Here is a 24,061-nt window from a genome sequence, read left to right on the forward strand (position 1 = left end):
ACAAATGTCTTGTTCTTCCCAGAACAACAACAAAAACCTGACAAGTATTTCGGTTTAAATATCTCTGCTCCCAATGCTTAGAAATAGAGATAACCAGTGGTGCTCAGACAATTTCTTTCTCTTCACCCCACACATGAGATTTGTTTTTTTGTTGATGCTACCCGAAAAAAACCCAACAAAATCAACGATCAATGTGGGACTTACGGTTCATCAGAGTGGTGGGGATCCGTAGATCCTATGCCAATTTTTTGGTGCGAGAGAAACGGAAGAACCCATTTTCACTAGCTGCCTATTAGGTTAATGGGAAGAAGAAGTGCTGGCAATATGAATGGGCTTATTTGCTGCTTCTGGTGAAAACAATGGGCTTGAAGCGTATGATATGTTATCTGTCAAGAGAACAAGTCACTGGTATTTATATGCAAAAACGGCTCGTTTGGGCTGAGAAAACACTTTACATAGAAGAGCGAACAACGTTTCGACCTTCTTCGTGAACCTGACGATGACCGAAGAAGGTCGAAACGTTGTTCGCTCTTCTATGTAAAGTGTTTTCTCAGCCCAAACGAGCCGTTTTTGCATATAAATTTCTCAACAAGTGGGTTTCTCGTCATCACTGATTATTAAGTCACTGGTATAATATCACTGAACATCGGTGCGAATTCGATGGGTGTAAAGCGAGGCTGCGGGTATGTAAATGATTTCTGCTGTACAAAGGTGTTACAGATCGGGATAGTCGGTGGTGATGATTCGGCTTCAAGGTGATCTATCGTCTGGGTAACCTTTTTCCGCTGGTAAGTACTGGCTTGAGTCGCTTGTGATACTAGGGAGCAGGCGGCAGTTGCTGTTGATGAGTCAACAGTTAGTGACGTTTCCGTCTGAATTGATTGATTGATAACTGAGGTTGTGCAGTAGGTTTGCGCATATGAAAAAATCGCGTAAAACCTGGGTGAAGAAGATTGGTAACCCGGGTAGGTATAAGGGCCATAAAGACAGGTTGAATTATTTAAACGGGAAGGCGGTTTTTTACGGCGGGGTGGTTCAGCTGATGGTGACTCCTTGATTATGAATAGAAATGGCCATAGCTCGAGAGGTTGTAACTGTTTTAATGAAGCAGGTAGGCAGTCTTAAATCTTTGTTGTATATTCGGTGAACAACATGGAGTTTGGATAAACTAAGACGATTCTATGGAGTGGTGTATATTATCAGTTGAGATCGAATGGTGGACTCCACTGAGAAAAACAGAATATCGGTGAGTGGGATTGCAGGGGGTAGAACATCTGACAGAAAGGTGCCTTTCAAGTAGTGGAAGTCAGGAAAGGTCAGCGGCTGTAGAAAGATGCTTTCACAGCGTGAGATTCTCGTCTTACGTAGGTCGAGTAAAGCTCCTGACTTGTATTTTTTAATGAAAGCGGATATGTGACATAGTCGGAAGTCCTTGGGTAGCCCGTCTAAGAATAAAGGCGGGATGATGAGTAAAGTAGACTGGAGGTTGTCGCGACGAAGCAGGAAGCATGTCGACATCCAGTTAATGAATAAGAAAGTTTGTTTGACACTTTATAAACCCCCAAAGATGGAGATTTTCTTTTTGAGGGGCTGTCTATAAAGTACATTTATCGTACATTAAATTTTCCTATGCATCCTTCGATAGTTCATACTGTATTAGAGTTATCTTGTTTTATCTATTGAGTGAAGAAATACTGGATGTCACGTTTTGATCCTTTTGTTGGACTTGGGTTAAGTTTGGCCTCATGCAGTGAATATGAATGTGAAATTGGTTCGTATGGGCTTTCATCTAGTGGGTTGTTTAGTCTGTCAGGTATCATTAGAACATAATATTAATTTATTTTTTCAGTGTGACATAGTTTAACAGTTGTGGAATTTGTTTCTTCAACTATAATTATTGTAGGTCGGGAATTTGCAGATCGTGATACATGACTATATGCTTTAGTGGATTCTTTTCAGGGCGCATTTATAACATTCTCTTTTATGCAAGGTAAAGTTTTTTAACAAACACTCAATTTATTTATTTGTTATGTTAATTTAAAGGTGTATTAAAATGTTTTTGTTGATTTTTGTAACTATTAACAAAATGGATAGGTTTTTACTTTTCGTATGGTGCTGTTAGTAAGTTGATGGAGCGTGGATCTCAAGCATATATCCATGTAACACGTTTTACTTAACAGTGTTCAATGTGTGTATTTAGTTTATTTCGATGCTTTTGTTCATGCTAGTAACTTTCATAGTAATCTGCATATCAATGTAATGTATACATTTGTTTTATTTGTACCGTTTTTATCCATATGCCCCCTCTAAGAGGGTGGTTAAATAAAAACGAAAATAAAAAAAATAACGAAGGAAACACAATGTTAAACCATAAAGTGTTACAAGGACTTTAACAAAGAATCGAAAGCAGAGGGTTGTTTTGTTTTACACAAGTGAGTAAAACCTTTTTCCCCATAATGTATTAAGTTACAGTAAACGACATAACTGTGGGCGTGGTGGCGTCACCCAATTGACATAAATATGTACATTTAGCTTCAAAGTATATGTATGAGTTTTTTTTTTTTTTTTGAAAGGCATTTATTCTATACAAGTTGGCATGACAGTTATACAGTTTTTGATTTGAAATGTCGACAATGTTAAGTTCCCATGCAAGTTGAAATAATCATCCACAACATTTTAATATCGCTTGCTGGCTAGTCAGGCTGTAAAGAAACGCCACCAAAAGATATACTGTCTACAGATATAAGTTCTGTGTACTACACTCGTTTTTAATATATCACATTATTTCTTTATGGCTAAGAGTGGAAATTTGGGTTAATTTGTATAGTTTCAGACAAGTCTAGTCTGATCTGTGACGTTACGATTCATCCGGGAAATAATTCAAACATGTGCCATAATATCAATAGACTCATTGAGTCATTCTCCGAATTATAAGAAAGATTACATTTTTTCAGGTGGCCCCTTTCACTCCAAAATCCTTGAGCTATCAATATCATTATGATAAATAGTTAGGGAAATATAAATGGCCCAAAATATTTAGTTGCTTGCACAAAAACACATACCAAAAAAAAAAAACATTAATGGAAGTGTAATATATATTTTAAACAGAGTGCTTATAACAGAGTGAGCCCAATTTTATTTCAGTATATATGTACATGCCTTTATGTTACATTTAATTGTAATGTAGGTGTGAAATATCAGTTAGGTGTATAAATGTTTTGCAAAATGCCGATTGTGTATTTGCATGTTCGCAATAAAATACAGTTCTGCGGAAATAATGCTCAGATGAAATAGCAGAATTTAGTTAGCATATAATTATGAATTGAACATTTAATGGTGAAAATTTTTGGATATGTTGTAGATAAATATATTTTTGCAGTCAGACCAATATCCTTAGTATTTCTTTACTTAATTATATTTGTAAGATCCATAAAATTACATGACTGTTTTCTGAAAAAAAGAAATGTTTTTGGTTTTTAAGAGAAAATTGGATTTATATTTTAATCCTTTAATTTTATATTATATGTGCTAGTAGACTAAAATTATTTCACAATTGTAAATTTATACAAATTGAGAAAGAACCATTATTGAAGTGTACATGATGGGAAAATGTACTGGTCAAGAAAACTTAGGTACATACATGGTAGAGTAAGATGTGCAAGTACTTTCAACAAATATTAGATATATATGTTGTAACAGATTTACTACTGTGTATTTATTTTACTATCAGTGTGTGTTTCAGTTCAATATATATGTAATTGGAAATGCATGTAACTTATATTGTTAAATGTACAGGGTGGCCTGCAAGTCCCTACCCATCCATATGTTATTATGTTATATTCAATTATGCATGTATTATAAATTTTTCTTTTTTTTTCAGAGAAATATGGCCAATGTAAGCCCATTTACACTTGAAGAGCATATTGTGACAAGTAGGTGGGTACATGAGCGCAATGAGAATGAGGGACAGCACACAGATACACTGGATACATAAGATATATGGATGGGTAGGGACTTACGGGCCACCCTGTATATTGCAAAAGTAATGCAATTCTTTAAATCTGTAGAAGATTATTGAGCATGGGAATCAGCAGTGATGTGTGTATATAAAATACCAGTATTCTTGCCAGCTGAATTTTTGAGAATAATGCCTAATGAGTATAAAAGGAAGCCATCTTTTGTGTCTGTTAGTTCTGTGTCTTTGATAAATGACACTGCTAATCTCATACCCAAGGTATTGGAGTGACTCGGTCATTGTTGTTAGAAGATATACTGCCTTTAGATTTGAATTCTGCTATGGGGAGTCTTTTATTGTCTAGGGTATTGAGGGTGGCTTTGTTCATGTTCCTCTTCATAACATTTATTTATTATCAGACCTAGTTTTGGGACAGTTGTGGTCAAAGTAAGACCTACTCTACCAATTGAGGATTATCATTATTGTTGGGAAATGATTTGGCTGGGGAAAAAGTTGTTGATGAACCAAAAATGGTTAGCAAGCCAGTCATATATTTATTTTAATATATATTTAGAAATGCATGTAACTTGTATTGTTAAGTGTGCATGGTGAAATTTCCACCCATTCCATAAATTTGTAGAATATCCTGGAGCATAAAAATCAACAATGTATATATGTGTGTAAGTATCGCCATTGCTGCCTTAGCTGAAATTTCCAGAAACTCTCCTCTCAACATAATAAACCAACATGACATGCCAAGAGACAGTTTTTATATTACTGGTTTGCAACAGTTAGTATATTATAAACCTCAGAAACTATAACAGTGATTAATTCTTATTAATTGGGAAACTACAGATATTTGACCAGGAAATTTTATAGATTTTGAACATTACAATCTGAGATAAATTGTAATACATAACGCATGACTGTTGAGTTACATCATGTGCTATAACTTAAGTTATGAATAACATAAAATGTGAATGTAATTTAATCAGAAGGTCATGATATGATAAGACATGTAATGATTATGTGACAATAAATGTCTACATTTGAGTGAAGAACTAATGTAATTTCTCAGAAGAGACAGTTTTATTGTTTGTATGTTTTAGTATGGTGGATGGATTTGTCCTTGTCAAGAATATTTTGATTTTATTAAAGAAACCTGCTGATAAAGCTGTTAAGCAGACTTATAATGCTATTAAACTAGGGTTTTTGTCCTACAGTGGAAAAAGCAGGGAGCATGATGTGACTTTGCTCTAAAACAAACTTGAGAACGAAAAGAGGTATATAGCATTTGTGGAGAGTGATTTAACTTGTGATGGTAAGTCTGAAAGGATGCTGCACTCAGGAATTGTTGAAAGTTGTAATGTTTTTTAAATTAAGTAAAATTTATATTAATTTATTCTGTTCTATGTAAGATAAAGATCCCTCAAACTGGGAAAGAGTTTTTGTTTTTGTTATATGGTATAAAATTCATTCCTGTTCAGTTGAAGTGGAAACAAATGATTCATCACCCACAGTTGCATAGAGTGTCATTTTTTAAAAGCTGTTTATTCTGTTAAGGAAATGTTTAGAAACTTTCCTTTAGATTCCAATGATGAAATTTATGGTTTTGTTAGCATCAGCCAGAAGTTCCACTTTTTATGTACCTCATATACTTTAGTTGTTGAGATTAGATGAAATCCAGGTACATGAAAGAGTGTGTTAAGGTATGAAAATCATGTTCATATTTATAATATAAAAGACACTATCATGTTGTTTCAATATCAGTAAAAGATATAATAGTGAAACAGTTAGTTTATTTGTCTTGTCTTTTTCACAGTATTTGAAGCACACATATTTTAAACTGAACAAGTGGTCCATATCTACAGGAGATGCCTTATAAAATCTAATTTCTTCCTAGTAAAAGTTTATGTAGTGTGTAAAAATATTTTTGAAGGCTTGCAGATAATTAAAATATAAAAGTATAACAATGTGTCTTTTGCATAAAAACTGCTTTTATTCTCATTGTGACTGATTTGTTTTAATTACCTGTTGTTAAATATAGATCAATCAGAAAAATGAAACTCAGCCTAAAATAAAATTTATCCCTGACTCTATTTTTTAGACTTGTCATTAACATATTTGCTTAGTGATTGCTACATAGTGTTCTATCAGACTTTCCAAACAAATTTATAAATTTTCAAAGTCATTAAAATTATAAACATAAAAATAATAATAACTTTTTTTTTTTTTGCCTGGCCAGATAGAGGGGAATGGTATGGTGATAGCAACAACAAGTATGAGCATTTATGGGTTAGACTGCCCTTTACCATTCATCACTGATATCATCCTAATTACAACTGTGTATTATATCTGTTTTTATTATATTTATTTCATAAAGTTGTAGTATATATGGCAGTATTCTGTATTAAATTTTGGGATAAATGATATAACATCAAGTAAAAACTTTCTCACTACTATTATTTAAAACTGAATTTGCTTAAGAGCACTGGGATAGGTTGTCACAATAATAGAAGATTTAGTCAGGGTATTTATTTTGAAGTAAGGTAAATCTGTGAACAAGTGAGTTGTGAGTATGAATGAAATAAAAAAAACTGAACATAAAGTACAATGTAAAATGAACAAATACTACTTATCTCATAATTAACACAAACACAGTGTGGATAGTTGTTTTACTTATAAGGATGGATCTTCCAGGTTATGTACCAGACTGACTAAATCCAATGTTGCTTACTTCACAAGAAGCATCATATTTATTCAGAAGGAGAAAATTATCTGTATGGCTGGAGTTAAGCAATTATCAGTATTGGCAAATCTGTTATAGTCAATTGACTAATTTTTTATTCTTTGAACACTAAAAAAATAAAAAGCTTGATAGCAGGTGGTGCCATCCAGTTATCTTCTCTTTATACAATAGTTCAAAAGAAAGAAAAAATGTTGGTGGAAGTTGCTATCATCCATTGGGCTCCCTTCCCTTTAGTTAGCAGTTTAAAATTAGTGGCAGTAGCAAATAACCGTAGTAGCTTTGCAATAATAAAGATTGGTTGAGCAAGTTTGGTGGCACTGAGAATCAAACCCAAAACCCTTGAAACACAAGCTCACTCCATTCACCTAGATCACCAAAGTTGAACAAACTTAAAGTAAAAAAATTAACTTAATACTAAAAGTGGGCGCTTTATTTACTTTTGTGTGTAACAACAAACAAATGCAATGGTGACATTATTATTACTTGGAGAGAGTGAATAATTGAAAATAGTCATAAATACTATTGATGTAATCACTGCTGATAGATAATTAATTTAATTGTCAAGCTCTACATGTAACTGGTCATTTTCATTCAAATGCATGCAAGAGTATGACCTATGTTACCATTGAATGTCACCATTGTTGACATACTTTTGTAATGTGCAGCATTGTAGTAGTGCACCTTGTGGGAAGCAAAAGGTATCTTAATGTCAAAGGTAGCTGGAAAGGTATGAATTTGGCTGTTTTTCCGAACACATACTGTGTAAGAACTGCTCATGTAGACAATGTTTAATAAAGACTAATAATTAAGAAGACAGAAATGTATGGTATAAATTCACACTGTGAACACTATACTTCACGTTTTTATATTTTGTAGTATGCTAGATGTATGCCAAGCAGTGCAATTTAATATTGAGCTTCAGTTTGAAAAAAGTGAGAAATCACTGGCTTAGATTTAAAGTGTTAACACTTTATATACTTGGTTTGTGATTAAAGTCTAATTCTAAAGTGTCATTCTTGACTTTCCATTGAATAGAAATGCTCTTTTATCTGTCTTGCTACTTTAAATATATATGTGAGTTTTAATATAAATTGTTGATATTTTTTAAAGTTATTTTATACCATTTTAGACAAGTTCACTACTTTTAAATAAATAGTTTAAAAAAAAATTTTGTACTTCAAGTTTGAATATCAAGAAAAATGACAATGTTGACATGGAAAATGAGAATACTACAATTTTGTCGTCGAATATTGGACCTTTTCACCAACTTATTGTTTTGGATAGTATACCAAAATAAGTCTGAAGCTCTTCCACCAGTCACTGATCTTATTCTTCTAGAATCAGCTCTTAGTCTTGCAATCAAAATCAGAACAAGAAAGGTATGTATGAGTCAAATGTACATATGTGACATGTTAAAAAGATATACAGTTTTGTGAATATAAAAGTATAACATTAGATAAAAATATGTCAACTAGTTAAATTTAAAGTCTTGATAATGCCAGATGTTTCAGTGATTGCTGGCAATGAAAATGTCAATTTTAAACAGATGTGTACAATTGTATCTCAGGACAGCTGGTATGGGTATTAACACATTTACTAATAAAGCAGAGAATAACATTTCCACTCTCTTAGGTCATCTTCAGGTTAACAAAAAGAGAGTTTATAATTGACTGTTGCCAGGCACATCTAAGGGATGAGAGTGTAAACAGGTACGGGTTGTAGGGGGCATTCGAGTAGGTGTTAGGTTATTAATTAGTATAGCTATAAAGATGTTCCTTTATATTGGTTTAATTTTGGTTTTAGTTGTTGTATAAGTAGGGCTTCTTTGATTTTGCATTTGTATATATTTGTTTTCTATGGTTCTATTTTGTTGATTTGTTGTGTTCAAAAACATGTGAAGGTGTTTTATTTGTGTTCTTTGAATCTTGTTTCCAATTTTTTGCTTGTTTTTCCAACATAGAAGTCATGGCAGTTGTTGCACTGTATTCTATAAATAATGTTGGTGTTGTGTTTGTCAGTGTAGTTTTTACATAGTATGGACTTTAGTTTTGTACCTAGTTTTTGAATAAATTTGTTGTTTACCTGTACCTATCTTTCCAGGTAGAACTGAAAACAACTATTTCCCCAAAACACCACAAAACAGTATCTGAAACAACTTTTTTTAAAGGATTTTCACATAAAACCATCAACATAATTTCACAGAAAAGAAAACTATAAAACAACCTCATATGAAAAGATATTAATTCTATAAACAACCTAAAACAAGACAACAACATTAAAATTCTAAAAGCAAATAAAGGCAATGCTATAGTTATAATGAACACAAATGAATACATGTAAAAAATGAACATCATCTTATCAGATACAAACAAATTTAAACTACTACACAAATCGAACAAAAAACACAAGAAAACTAATTAAACAAAATACCACTACAAATGAAAAAAACAAACACAATCTCAGAAAACCTTTATTCTTACCAATGAAGGACTGACTAACATACACTGCAACTATACGGCACCCCCAAACCTCACAAACTTGATTGTCCACTATGACCCATAATGTCAACCTCTGAATCATTTAACTACAATCTTGGTAAATATATAGCATAAGCATTTTCTAAATATGTAACATTAGCTGGCTCCTTTTTCAAAGACTCTTTTCATTTTAAATCTATTCTTAATCAACTAAATCATAAAGCCTTAATAGCTAGTTTTGATGTAATTTCCCTTATCACAGAAGTCTCAACTATTGAAGCCTGCAATTTAACTCTAGAACCTTATATTCAAGATCCTAACCCATTGATACACATCCACAGCAACCAATTAGCAACCCTTACAGAACTCACTACCACCAAAACTAACTTCATGTTAAATGACCAAAACTACCTAAAATAGCCTGAATTTTGTAACCAGTTCTACTTCAAGATTACAAGAACTAATACATAATGCAAAAAAAAATCCACAGAAAAATCACCCACACTGGACTATACATTCCCTGAGACTCAGCACATGAAACAAACAAAAATTCAACATATTAAGAAACCAAATAAATAGAGCCACAAAATTATGCTCAACCAATAAAATTAAAGATGAAATCAACAAAATAAAAAACAACACTTCATCAACAATTGTTTTGAATTGATTCAAGATGGTTTGTTCTGCTGAATGCTCAGAGAGCCAACAAGGGGGATGGGATTTTTAGAGCTATTGTTAATTACTAATAAATATATGTTTGTAATATTTAAAACAGGGAAACACTTGATCAAGAGTTATTGCATGATTAGATTTGATGTTTTTTTATGTTAAGATTAAAATAAGTGAAATGTTTGTTCCTCATTTCAGAAAGCCAGTTTTGATTTATGATACAGAATTTATCACTAGGGAATTGGGACAGTGAGGAAAGTTGATGTGAGACAGATTTGGAAAATGTTTTAATATAGTTTGCTTTAATTAAAGACAGGCATGCTCCTGAAAAGAGAAAAACAATAACATTGACAATCAAAACTATCTGGCTTATGTGAGACAGGCAAAAATTATAAATAAATGCCAAAGTTTAAATTGGCAGATAGGATGGAAGCTTTACAGAAGAACTGTAAAAAGTTTAGGAATCTGATTTAAGAAAGAAATTAGGAAATCCAAAAAAGAACTTATGAGAAATTTCTGAATTATACATTACAGTTAACAGCAAGTATTTTTTTTAGCATGTTGAAAGATTAGACTTTTGCTGATAGCAAGATTATTGTTCAAGTTTATGATATGGCTAAGCTTTTAAATGCTTTCTTCTAACTTTTTTACAAGAGAAAATATAATAATTATTCCTGATCCTGAACAATCAAAATGCATGAGTTGAAATTATTTGATAGATTGTTCAAGCAAAGTATTTATGATGAAACTTTGTAGGATAGATGGCAACTGCCTGTTGTGGAGACACAAGTGTAGAGGACGATGTTTCGAAAGTCTTCTGCCTTTCGTCTTCAAGTCAGTGTGTGTGTAGGTGTTGTCAGTATTTTATAATGTCCTGGTGGATTGTGGAGAGTGTGTTTTGATTGGTTGGATTATCACTGTTTCTGATTGGAGGAGAGATTTCCTGTAGAATTAACCAATGGAAGCCACAGGTTATTCATCTTTAATTTGGAATCTCTGTTAGTGAAGATTTAAGAGCATTAATATAAAATGATTATTTGATTTTTCTTGTCCTCCATGATTTGTCTGTGTCAATGATTCTAGTTTTTTCCCAGTTTATTCTGTGTCTTGTTGATGTGGCATGCTCTGCAATGGCTGAGTTTTGTGTTTTCATGAGTCTTATACTACCTTTATGTTCTTTTATTCTTGTTGCAAGTTTTCTTCCCATTTCTTCAATGTATGTATTGTTGCAGGAACATGGAATTTCATAGATGACCTTTTTGAGATTCTCTTTGGTAGGTCGATGTTTTTTTTTTTTTACCAGAATGGACCTTAAGGTATTATAGGATTTACACCAGACTTCTATGTTGAATTTTTTGGCTCTGCGTTTGCGTTTTTCACTGAAATGTTGTAGATATGGTGGTAGGGTTAGTAATTTTCTGAACTTTGCTTTCTGTCGTCATCTTCTTCAAGGAGTTTTTGATGAAGGAGAAGGTGTAACCATTCTGTTTAAAACTCTACGATATTTTGGCATTCTGCTTCAATGGATGTCTTGTCACACATTTTCTACTCTTTTGTTTAGGCATTAGATTATAACACGGTTTATCAAGGTTGGATGATAGGACTGGAAGTGTAGGTATCTGTCTGTGTGGGTGGGTTTTCTGTATACCATTGTGGTTATTTGTCTTGCTTGTTTGCTGATGAGTATGTCAAGAAATGATAGACTGTTTTGTTCCTCTATTTCCATAGTGAATTGGATTCTTTTGTCTATGGAATTGATATGTTTAAAGAAGGGTGGTAAGTCTTGAAGACGAAAGGCAGAATACTTTCGAAACGTTGTCCTCTACACTTGTGTCTGCACAACAGGCAGTTGCCTTCCATTCTACAAAGTTTCATCATGACTTGCTCTCTAAAGAGACAACTTTGGTTAGTGATATATCATTTCCATGCTGTTTTGATATTATTAGGAACAACATATTTGTATTTGGCTAGGTCATGGTCAAGTAGTCTTTGCCTGTTAGCCTCATGAATGTTCTTTTCTAAATGACTGTATAGTAGAAATATTTACCACATGAAACTACAGTGTGTGGTAGGCTTTTCTTATAATTGAATGTTGAAAAAATTATCCATTGGAGTTTTACACTGGAAAATGTACTTCTGCACCCTACTGTAGTTAATCTTAGGATGAATTTGTACAATATAACACCTTTAAACCAGACCTAGTATATGAAACTTTCTTTGTGTTAATCCTACACCATTTTGCAATATTTTAATGTTAATTAGCACAATTAGGCGATGTACATGCACAGATATTTTCCTTGGATAAATATTAATTAACAATCATCTTGAAAATGTACTAGACCAAGTTTTTTTATCTTGCTGTGTCTGCAGGAGTGCATTTGCATTTCAATTCTTAACATCTTACTGAGTCATTAGTGTTATTGGGCTTCAGACTACCTTTCAGAAATTATCAGACTATTTGAATCTTGGTGTTTTACAATACTCAGAAACAAGACTAGTTATATATATTTAAAAGTTACCACCATTTAGACCTACCCAGTGTTGTTGGTCTTTAGACCACCTTTCAAAAATTCTTGGACCATTTGGATTAGGTTTTTACATAATTCAAAAACAAGACTGATTATATTTAAAGGTTACCACTATTTAAACCTACCTAAGATTATTAAGTTAAATCTCAATTACATAGCAGTTTATGCAAGGCATGATATACCATCAAATATATTTTAATAGTAAAACTCTTTGGTAGTTGGTACTACACTTTTGCAGTGATATTTATAATTATGCCCTTGTTTTTGCTTATGTCACCAACTGCCACATTAACAGTTTGTCATTTTGCAGCTATAATATGTGCTATTTGAAAAGTAATTGCTACTATGCATTACATTGCACTCAAGCTTTCTAGAAGTTTGTATGAACTTTGTCTGGTGCACATATTTATGTCAAACATTAGTGATTATGCCTGATATTTGACATGTCTGGTAGATCTGCTGTGATTCTTTTTGGCTTCAAAGATCATTAAGAATTTACTAACACCACAAACTTTTGAGACACAACAATAGTTTTCTATTTTCATTTCTTTTATTTGCTGCCCTTCTTTATTTTTTATTGTTTTTTTGTTGTTGTTTTTTTTCATGGAAGATGATAAACCAAACACTGGTGGCTAATGTGTGAAAGGTTTGTGTTTAAGATATTAATAAAGTTTGACATGTGATTTTTATTAGTATTACTGTATTTTTCATTGTGTAATTTATTACAATGTCTCGGTCTTGATCTTGGATACTGAGGTCTCAACTAAAACATTATGAGTTGTATTAATTAAAAATACTTGAACTATGAGGTCTGTTCAAAAAATACGCGGACTGACGTCATAAAACAAAATGTACTTTATTTAGAAGTTACAGGTCTGGGACCCTTTCAAAGTACTCTCCTCCCCAACACACACACTTTTCCTAACGGTGTTTCCACTTGTTGAAACAGTCCTGGTACGCTTCTTTTGTAATGTCCTCCAGCTCCTTCATTGCATTTGCCTTAATCTCGGGAATCGCCTCAAATCTTCTTCCTTTAAAGGGTTTTTTGAGCTTGAGGAACAAGAAAAAATCGCAAGGAGCAAGGTCAGGTGAGTAGGGGGGTGGGGAAGAACAGTGATCGAGTGTTTGGCCAAAAACTCACGAGTTCTGAGGGCTGAATTTCGCAGCAATGCGGTGCATCTTCAAATTTTCGGTCAAAATCTCGTAACAAGATCCAACTGATATCCCACACTCTTCAGCAAGCTCCCTGACAGTCAGACGTCGATTTGCCCGCACCAGGGTGTTGATTTTGTTGACGTGTGGGTCGTCAGTTGACATGGAAGGACGTTCAGGACGCTCATCATCTTCAATGGACTGTCGACCATCCTTAAAACGTTCATGCCACTTGAAACATGCCGTACGCTTCATAGCAACATCACCGTAAGCCGTGTTAAGCATAGCAAAAGTTTCAGTCGCAGATTTTCCAAGTTTAACACAAAATTTCACAGCAAGTCGTTGCTCCTTCAGATCATTCATTCTGAAATCCGCCAAACGAAAAAATTGCACTTCACTTAAAACCGCGTAGCTAATACACAAATGAAGATATCTGCAATTGGGAAATGGCGTCGTAATCAGCTGATCTGTGTGAACCTAGCAACACCAAGCGGATTCCCCTGGAACCAACTGGAGCCGCGCAATTCAAACAGTCCGCATATTTTTTGAACAGCCCTCGTAGATGCTATTTTAGATAAGAATATTGCATTCAGTGGTGGTATTATGCTGTAATTTATGGACTTGTACGTACTTCTGCTTTTTTTATCCTTTTTTGTTGCCATTGTAATTTAAAAGAGAAAAGGGAATATAAGGCCATGTGTTATAATAAAAATTTTATCATTACTTTCTGGGATTTTTTCTTTGTAATTAACTCAAAATGATGAATTTTTAATTTAGTTCCAGGATGTACATTTTCAAACTATTTCTCAAGTAGTAAAATATCTGTATAGCAGAGGAGTGAAAGCTAGTTTTAGGTGCTTCAGTATAACAAAAGTGTTTATTATTCTCTATAGTATTTACTGCTACATACAGAATTATATATACATTGTAATTGTAATCAACCCAGTGTGATTCAATAAAAGTTTGTTTATTTTTCAGTTAAAATCATACCAAAATTTTAAAATAATTAATAGTAATTTTATAAGAGATGAAAACAAAAACTGTTCTGCTATAAAGCAAGAAATTGTAGTGCAATATCAGCTATTTATTTATGATTCTCATAATATTTCAATGGACATTTTCAGCTTACAAGTACACAGGTTGTGGAGGCTTTTATTTCAAGGATTAAGGAGGTCCAACCAATTATTAATGGTATTGTAGATGAAAGATTCAGTAATGCACTAGAAGATGCAAAAAACGTTGATGAGTTTGTCAAATCTGGTCAATATACAGAGAAGGAAATGGAAGAAAAAATGCCTTTTTTAGGAATACCCTTTACGATCAAAGATTGTATAGGAGTAAAAGGTGTGTTGTCTCCACATATTTTACATCTGTTTGAAGTAATTCAAATGTCTAAAACTACTTCAGTGAAAAAGAGGTAAAAATAATTAATTCAACATAAATTGTTTATTTATTTCTTACATTAAAATCTGCAGTGCATGGTTATATTTCTCTATAGTTCCGTAACTTTTATGTATAGTGTAGTCATTCATGTACCTCTAGTATAGAAAAAATATATAAGAAAGGAAAATAATGTATAATGAGAACAACCCTATTTGGTAAAATGGAAGCCCATCATATTTGCTTTCAAAATAACCTGAATGTTGCTGATGAAGATTCAAGATGTTGTTCTCAAACTTATATTTTATTCCCTTTTAAAAATGTACAGAAAAACTTGGAAAAATAAATTTGTAGTTCAATGAGTGATGAATGAAATATGAGAAACAACAGATTGTGATGTTATTTTTATTATAAAAAATCTAATTTTCCAAAATGTACTTATCATCCACTGACATTTTAGCTATTCCATGACTTTGACTTTGGCCATCTAAGCATTGGTCTCACTTGCTCCAGTTTTTTAATAACCTGCTTAAATTCTCTTGGCATTGTAATACTCTATGTATATCAATGTTCCCTCTATCTAGGTACCATATATAAGCATTTCACTCAGATAATGTAATCATCTTTTCTTGACAAAGTGTTAGTTTGTCTTTGAAGAAGTGCTGTACTTTATTACTTTCTGTATTGAAATTTTGGCATCACCTTGTGTATTTCCATATCATTACTATTTCCTTTAAAAATATATATATGTTATTAATAAGTTTTGGCACTGTTTTTGGACATGACTTTCTGTGTTACTGTTCTCAGCACAGAGGCTAATCAGATCTCATTTCTTTTCTGTTATGGGGAGGGTTGGGTCTGCCTCAGTTGAGACTGTCAGCGAGTTGATCTGTTGTGAGAGGAGACATATATTCAGCCTGGGGGCATTTCTCCTTTGGATTCTGAGGATGTTTCTCTTGATGATTCAAGACATTTTGGGGCAAATTTGGATTCGTTTTTTTTTTATGTCTTCATTTAATTAAGTCATCTCCTCATGAGGTCAATTTGGATTATCCACCTCCTGCTCCTTTTCTTCAATTAGTTATTTGGGTTAGTGAGATTTTGGGGCTTTCCTTGGTGGTTTTGAGTCTACTCCTTCCTTGAAGGCAGAAAGGTTGGGGGGGTATTATTTTTCCCTCCTTTCCCTGATATTGCTTGCTCATGTTGGGAGATTTACTGCTCTATTTCATAATGGGATAGATATACCTTGTACCTTTATTTCTCTGTTTGGATGTTTTGGCTTATGATCATCAGATTGATATATATTTTGATTCCACAGACTAGATTGCTTTTTGAAATGTGGAGTTCAAGACTGGACCCTATCACCTTGAACAGATCACACTTTCTTGTATTTGTTTTACCCCCCAGCTTTTGTTTCTAATTTTATGGATACTCAGAATAAATTCCATCCTTAGTTTCAAGACTCCTCCACTCGGGCTGAATCGCTAATGGTGTCGATGTCTACCCTAGGTGGGTGAGGTCTGTATGAGTGTAGTTAAAATTAATGGAACACCTGGTTTTTCTTCACTGCAGATCCATGCAAGTTCTAGTGTGCATATCATAAGTCAGGATTTCTAGGGTATGTGTATAACAGATAAGTCATCATTCAACATCAGTAATTTAGATTTTATTGCTGTCCACCAGCTCTAGATATATTTCAGGGGAATGTTGTTTTGATTCTTTCCATCAGTTTCACAGTGATCTCTTAAAATTTACTGTCATGGAGATGCATTCTTGGGACCTTTGTTTTCTAAATTTGGTTATTTTTCTATGAGACTCTTTCCAATCATTTCAGCCCCCTGGCTTGCCATTTTCCTCAGATGGTGAATTTCATAGCAGATTACCTGTCTCAGCCCAGTCACATTCTCCCAACCAAATAGATTCTCCATTGAAATTTTTTCCAATGGATTTATTTTCAGTTCTGGTCTTTAATGATCAATGCATATGCCACCTCAGCTAATGGCAATTTTGGTCTCCTGTACTTCATCCTCAGGCTTTGGCAATAGCTGCATTCAGTCCAGGTTGGATGGGATTACATCTCTATGACTTCCTCTAATTCATCTGTTTTTCAGAGTTCTGACTATGATTCCATCCTCTACTTCAGAGCTATTACCAACCTCAGATTAGCCAGCCTAACCATGGTTTCTTCTTGTACAGTATCTTCAATTGGGTTCTCCACCTATACCCATTTATTGAGGTAACAGTGATCTAACATTCTATACCAATAGTTTCACAACCTCCTCAAGGTTTATCTTCTAAATTTGCCTGGTGTGTGCTTCATGAGAAGTTTGAGCCCACTTTACCCAAATGTACTGTACGTATCTTGTTTTTTGATTTGTATCTGGCTTTGTTTTCTGTTGTTTCATATAAGGCAGCATTATCAACTACTTTTCATTATTTTAAACATTAGAAAGTATTTGACTCATCAGTGCTATCCAGCCTTTTCCAATCATTTAAAAATCCTTCTTCTCAAATAGCCTTATCAGTTACTTATCTGGAATGTTAGGATGGTATTACATGCTTTGCCTTACCATCTGTTTGAGCTTTAAAGCCTCATGTACTGTTTATCACTTTTCTCTTAATGGGTATTTTTGTTGCTGTTGTCATGATGATGATTATATATGTCAAAGTTGTTTACATTCCATGTGCACTGGACACTTTATCACTCTGCTTTTATTCTGCTCTACCATGATAAGTCCTTTCTTAGTCTCTGATAGCCAGAGGAGGGGATAAGTCTTTCTCAACAATTATTTTGCCACTTTTTCTTACCTCTGTGAATGATTGGGCATTGATTATTTGTTATATCCTCTCAGAGCCCTGAGGCATTATGTGGCTTGTGTCTATTCCTTTCAAAGTAATGGTACTTGACTCTGTATTTATTGGGATCCTTCATTTTCTGGAGATTTTTCCCACATGACTTAGGTGAAGTGGATTCAAAAATCTTTATGTTGTTTATTCTTGACTTTTATTAAGGCGAGGAATCTTCTGATAGTCACATCTCTTCAGCTTTATCGCATTTCTATGCCTTTTCACTGCCTGTTTCAATTACCCCGTGGAGGGTAATACCATCTTAGGGGCTGGTATGTGGACTTCTCCCAAGATTTTTCTGTCAAATACTTTACACAGTTTGACAGTTTCTTTTTCTGAGGGTTTGACTATCCCTTCTGGCTGTTTTCATAACATCTGGTAGATTATAAGGAAGAGTGAGTATTTTTGTTCTCATCTAGTCTTTTATTCTCCAGGGTCCCTTACCCTTATTTCATTTATTTTTTTGCACTGGATCCCACTTTGTAGTGATTGTTGCCTAGACAGGTGTGCTTTTTTTTTCAATCTAATTGTGCATTATCAACTGCTTTCACTATACCTCCTACTGGTTGTGATAGACTCTGTAGATACAAGGTGTTTCATAAGACCATCTAGGCACTCACCATATATTATTAGCATATTTTGCTGGACTGCAGTTTATAGACTAACATGAGTAAAGGTAAAGAGGATCCTGTACCTGTCCAATTATCACTATGAATAAATAGGGGTTGATTTGCTTTTAACAGTTTAAGGAACATGGTTAACCTATTGCACTGTTTCTCAGGGCTCCCCAACATGCATTATCTCCCAGATTTTGTTAGTAGAGATAGGGAATCCTTACAACACCCAGTTTTCATTCACTGGAATGGTGGGCAGAGGCTTTTTCTCCAGAGTGTTCAACTGTTTTCCTCTACTTCCTGAATGTTTTTTCCAGATTTTGGAAGGAGGAGTGCTAGCCTTCACAGGAGCCCACTCATAATACCAGATCAAATATGATGCTAAGCTATCTGGTTGGTGTGTGCATGGCCTTTCTTTTTTGATTAATATCACTTTAATTTTTTTGTTCATGGAAGGAGTTCCACTATCTCCTTGTGATTCTGAATGAGAAGTGTTCCCATTGTAGGTCTTTGGTTGAGCACAGTGTTTCATATCCTATCCATAATTCCAGAGAGTGGTTGGAATGCTCCTTGCCCACTCAGTTAGGAAGTAAGGATGAATCTTCATAATTCCACACTGTATATTTTCTGTTCCTTTGGTTGAGTAACGTATACACCATCCCATCATTCTTAGACTGGGATGTTGCCTTTCGGACTTTTTCCGGTTGAGGATAAAGTTTGTCTGCATCAGTATTGGTTACTTTCTTGTCATGATTCTGTTGGTTTAGAGCACATCTCACTCTATGGCTACAAGTTGGGATTCAATCAAAAGTATATCTAGATATAACTTTGCAGTCCAATTGCCCTAGCCATCAACGTGGAATACAGGGACCAAAACCCTTTGATTCCAACCCCAAGTTGTGGAACCTTATCTGTGTGGTTAGCATTAATCTATATTGATGAATACTGTTGTTGTATTTTACCCTAGATATAGGAACTAGTTTCTGGATGAAGAGCATATCTTTTTCTGGAAGTAATGAAGTTACCCCACTTGTGGACCACTCTTATTTTGGTACGCCCTTGATATATGCAGATGCTTTCCCATGGGTAATGCTCTTACCAGCCCCTCTACCCTCTCAGCAGATAGTATGTTTTGGAAGTTAACATTTTTCTAAATTCAAAACGTATTTCAATAATACTTACTTCTGCTTACACTCTCCCACCCTTCCTCCCCATTAAGAACTTTTGTTAGTGACTGGGATGGTTTAAGTCTTGAAAAAGGGATTACATTATCTGAGTGAGGTGTCTGTATACAGTACCAGAAGAGAGGATGAAGTGATGCAGTTTGTTCCACATCTTCGCCATAATTTTGGGAATTTACCTTGTCCACATGGTTGGGATGTGAGGATGAGTGTTCATAATTCCAGACCAGATGAGTTCTGATTTTTAATGTTAAGTAAGGCATGCACAATTCCTTCATTCTGTATGCATTACAGGTTAGGATCTACTCATAAGTGTCTGTATGTGTGTGTGTGTCTATATATAGATTATGGTCCAATTGCCCTAGCCACTGATGTGGAATATAGGGACCATGGCCCTATAATTCCAACCCCAAGTAGCAAAACCTCAGCCATCTGGTTGGGGCCTGACTATTAGTGATGACCAATCATGTAAAATTCCACTTGCAATACAAGAATTAAGTTCTAGGTGAAGAGCATACATATTCTAGATATAGCTGCATCACTGGAGTGCCATCTTTTATTAACACACCCATGATCTTTGCAGATTTTCTGTATTAATAATTCCCTCACTGGACTTTCCACCTTATCAAAGTGGAATCTAACTGTAAGTGTTGAAGCTGGTAAGTATGTTTTGGAAGTTAACATTTTCTTGAATCAAACATAATACTTACAACCTCTGACAATTTCCTACCCTTCCTCCCTTCTAAGAGCCAGTGTTAGAGACTCAGATTGAGTCAGTCTTGAAAAGGTGATAACATTATCTGAAAATAATAATACTTGGTACTTGTATACAGTACCAGGATAGAGGGTGCATGAGGCAGTGTCACAAGATGAATGTCACCATGAGCGATTAAGTGTGGTAGATAAAAAAAACTGGAGCAACAAGAAAAAAAACAGAGCATTGCTTAGGTGGGCAAAGGAAGAAATCCTGGTAGACAAGCAGTAGCTGTAAGTGTGAGAAGAGATAAGTATAATTGGAAATACATTTTCAACTTAAGAAAATGTTAACTTTCATAAGGATTTTTTTTTTTAATGATTATTTGTATAAGATATAAAAGTTCAAAGGACAATTAATTTAATAATTAAAAAGTAAATTTTGTTCCGTTACAAAATAAATGTTTGAATATACATTTGATAAACAGTGTCTGATTTTATTGTTCTGTATCTACCCAGCTTGGTCGGATTTGGTTAGCTAAAATGAAATATAAGACAGATAACATTATATAATTATCTCATAATGTGCATTTGTATATAAAAGATGTGGTTAAAATTGTTCTTAAATGTCTAGATGTTTCTGTCTCTTACTAAGGAATGTCACAGACTGCAGGCTTGGTGTCAAAAAAGGGTACAAAAGCTGAAGAAGATGCTGATGTAATTGTTTTACTTCGTGAAGCTGGTGCTATACCCTTAGCCATTACAAACGTGAGTGAACTATGTATGTGGTGGGAGGCAAGCAACAACTTGTATGGACAAAGCAACAATCCTTACAATAATACTAGAATTGTTGGTGGTAGTAGTGGTACGTATATATAAACGACAGAGTACCATTTAGCAAAATCATAAATTCCATGATTAGGAATTGTTATGTACTTTCATAAATGAATAGATCATTTGTTTTTTATACATGTAAGATTATAAACAGTCATCTACAAAAACTTGTGTCTGTCGGATATACTTTTATTTTTTTAAATTGGATGTAAACTTTTTATACATATCACTTTTCTAGATAAAACCTAAGTAGTACTAGAAAACTGTAATTGAGTGAAACTATAGTCTACTGCAGATTGAGTAGTGAATGAAATAATATAACTCAACATCATTCACATATTCTTTCTTTTATTTATTTTAGTGAGGAAAAGAAAAATTTATACAGTGATTTTCAGCTGCTGATTACTTCTGTTTCATGTTACTATTGAGCTGAAAACTATACCATTTGAACTTTAGTTATTAATATCAACAAAACCCTTGTTGTATTGATGTGTATGTGTAACCACCAGTGCTCCAAGAGAAAAGAATCTAGAAACCATAATTTTGCATCCATACTAAGTAGACCCTGAAGGTGTGCATCAGGGTATTACTTATATTATTCATGTACATGCATACATATGAGTGTTCTTTTTAATGAGGGAAGTTGGCAAAAAGCCACATAGAAATGAAGTGGCTCCTTGTGTAATAGCTTCTAATATATAGAAAAGCCAGTGTTTTTTTCATAATACTGTATTCCAACAGTGGCTTTTAAGTCATGCTGCTCAGCAACAAAACTCTATAAGTTATAATTTTATGTTAAAATGGATTCAGACTACACAGACTATTAACCTAATAATCAAAGCAAAACTGGATATTTTTGCTAGTAAAGAAATAAGAAGAGAAAGTTCCTAATTACCACAACAGAGTGGTGTTAAATGTAAGGTGTTATTAGACAAATTAAAAAAGTCAGTGAACTAAACAGTATGCAAGTATTCAGTGTTGAGTTTTTATTTTCAGCATTGCAGTTTATTTATTGGAGTATAATACTCATTGTATCAAGAGTTTATCTGGAGCAATGTATATAATGATATACTTCTATAGAATTGATTGATGTAAATATATGTATCCATGAACTTAACCAACTTTCACTTTTCTATTCAAAATTTGGCCTGGCATGTCATATCAAAGGGTGTTTGAATTGCAGTCTGTGGGTTATAGTATTGTAACCATTGTATTTTTAAAATTCTAAATAGTGGGGCATTTCTCACAGTGTGTCCTCTTTCCTGCTTCACAACTGAAGGAAAAATATACCTTTTTTGGAAAGGGATGAAAATGAATGTTCACGAATAATTAAATCAAAAGAACAACTGACCCATAATTTTGATCAGAATTATGTGACACTATGCTAATATGTTTTGTTGTAACATTTGTAGAACAATTTCATAAAACATTGTTAACTATCTGTATTTCCTCTAGTTTACTGCTTCAAAATTGATGACAACTATTGCATTGTTAAGTACCATTGAAATAGATTTAGTAATTGTATTTAAAGAATTAGTAATAAATATGATTTATTAAATAAATGTTATGCATCTTTCAGTTGTTCAATCATGCTTGATTTTTCCAAATTTCATGAGTTGCACAAGTTCAATTACACTTTTTCTCCTATAGTACTTCCTCTTTTGATTGCCCATTCCTATTGTAGTTGCAATTATTTTCTAACATGTGCGTAAATAGCTTCTAAAGTTTGGCATTTTTTCTGCTACATAAAAGCCCATGAAAGAGAAAGTTCCCAGAACCAAATCAGTCATGGTGTTGTATGTGTGTGACTTCACATCATTATGACATCAAGTTAGATGAGATCCGAATAGAAAAGTTGGGAAGACTCCTGTGAAAAATAAATATAATGAGACCTCCTTTGTTAAAAGAGACTGAAGATTCCAATTATCTATAGAAAAGAGGATAACTTTTCTTCAGAAGAAGATCAGATGTGTATGCAATCATTTGGTCATCATATGTTTTAATCTTTTATGTGAAGGCACTAATATATAGCTTGTTTGTGCAGTTACATGTAGTGGATTCAGGAGCAATATGTAGAATGTTCCTGGAAAAGGAAATTTTATATTTCTCTTAGGATTGCCAGTTTTATACAGAACTTTTGGTTTCCAGTGGTTCCATGCCATTTTTAATGGACTTCTACAGTAATTTATTTATGCTATTCATGTCATTGATCCAATTCCTATATTCTTAGATGTAACGATACTTGATAAAAATTCATGGTGCATTATGTGTTTTATATCGTTGTTCTTTTTATATTTTCTTATATTTAAATGTGAGTAAAGATGTTGTGGACTCACCTTATTTTGCCATTTGATAAAAAAATTGCTGTTACCACACAGTCCTATGATATGAATTTTGACTACCTTGTTGTAGCTAGTCTCCATTTTAGGTAAATTTGAAAAGCTTAGATTCAAAACACTATATATTCTGAAAGTCTGAGTAAGTAGCTAATTTTGGGAGATTTCACAAAAAAATGTTATGAAATCAAAAGTGAGTTATATATTAACTAAAACTATTACAAGCCTATTTAAAATGTAAAAACATTAACTTGATTATGAATTTTACAAAATCTATTTAATTTTTGACAAAGCCCTATCTGTGGTTTCAAAATACAATGTATCCCTTATTACAATGCTATTGATAGCTGTTTTCAATGGAATGCCATATACCCTGTTTTGCATTTAAACTATTCATATATGTTTGTTGTTATAATTGTTTCTTAACAATTAATTAGTTAGTTGGATTTTACTGTGTCACATTTAAAATACCTGTTATGCTTGCTAGTAAAAGAAAGCTTTGTTTACCTTTATCTGTGTGTGTATAAATGTATGTATAAGATATCTTAACTTGTTAAACGTATTTAAAACTGCATTTCCCTTAACTCAAGCCTGCTAGAATTCCACAATTCAGAATTTTCAGGCACTTTTATGGCTCCCTAGAAAT

At 33.5% G+C, this 24,061-nt stretch overlaps 1 protein-coding gene across 8 annotated transcripts in view; it reads left to right on the plus strand.

Annotated features, from left to right (window-relative positions):
- The first annotated feature begins 1,614 nt into the window (after positions 1 to 1,614).
- LOC143229178 (fatty-acid amide hydrolase 2-like) overlaps positions 1,615 to 24,061 on the plus strand; it is an 80,617-nt gene continuing 58,170 nt past the window's right edge. For 2 of the 8 annotated variants that reach the window (XM_076461106.1, XM_076461107.1), the window contains exons 1-5: positions 2,145 to 2,432; positions 5,179 to 5,276; positions 7,887 to 8,083; positions 14,655 to 14,874; positions 20,901 to 21,110. In XM_076461106.1, coding sequence (XP_076317221.1) covers positions 7,904 to 8,083; positions 14,655 to 14,874; positions 20,901 to 21,110 — 610 coding nt within the window. In that variant the 5' untranslated portion in view covers positions 2,145 to 2,432; positions 5,179 to 5,276; positions 7,887 to 7,903. Of the gene's footprint in view, positions 1,991 to 2,142; positions 2,433 to 3,170; positions 3,337 to 3,401; positions 3,633 to 5,178; positions 5,277 to 7,886; positions 8,084 to 14,654; positions 14,875 to 20,900; positions 21,111 to 24,061 lie in introns of those variants that run through there. The other 6 variants (XM_076461100.1, XM_076461099.1, XM_076461105.1 and 3 more) reach the window with 6 other exon arrangements.

This window comes from Tachypleus tridentatus, chromosome 10 (genome assembly GCF_004210375.1).
Source record: "Tachypleus tridentatus isolate NWPU-2018 chromosome 10, ASM421037v1, whole genome shotgun sequence".
In the NCBI taxonomy this organism is placed as follows: domain Eukaryota; kingdom Metazoa; phylum Arthropoda; class Merostomata; order Xiphosura; family Limulidae; genus Tachypleus; species Tachypleus tridentatus.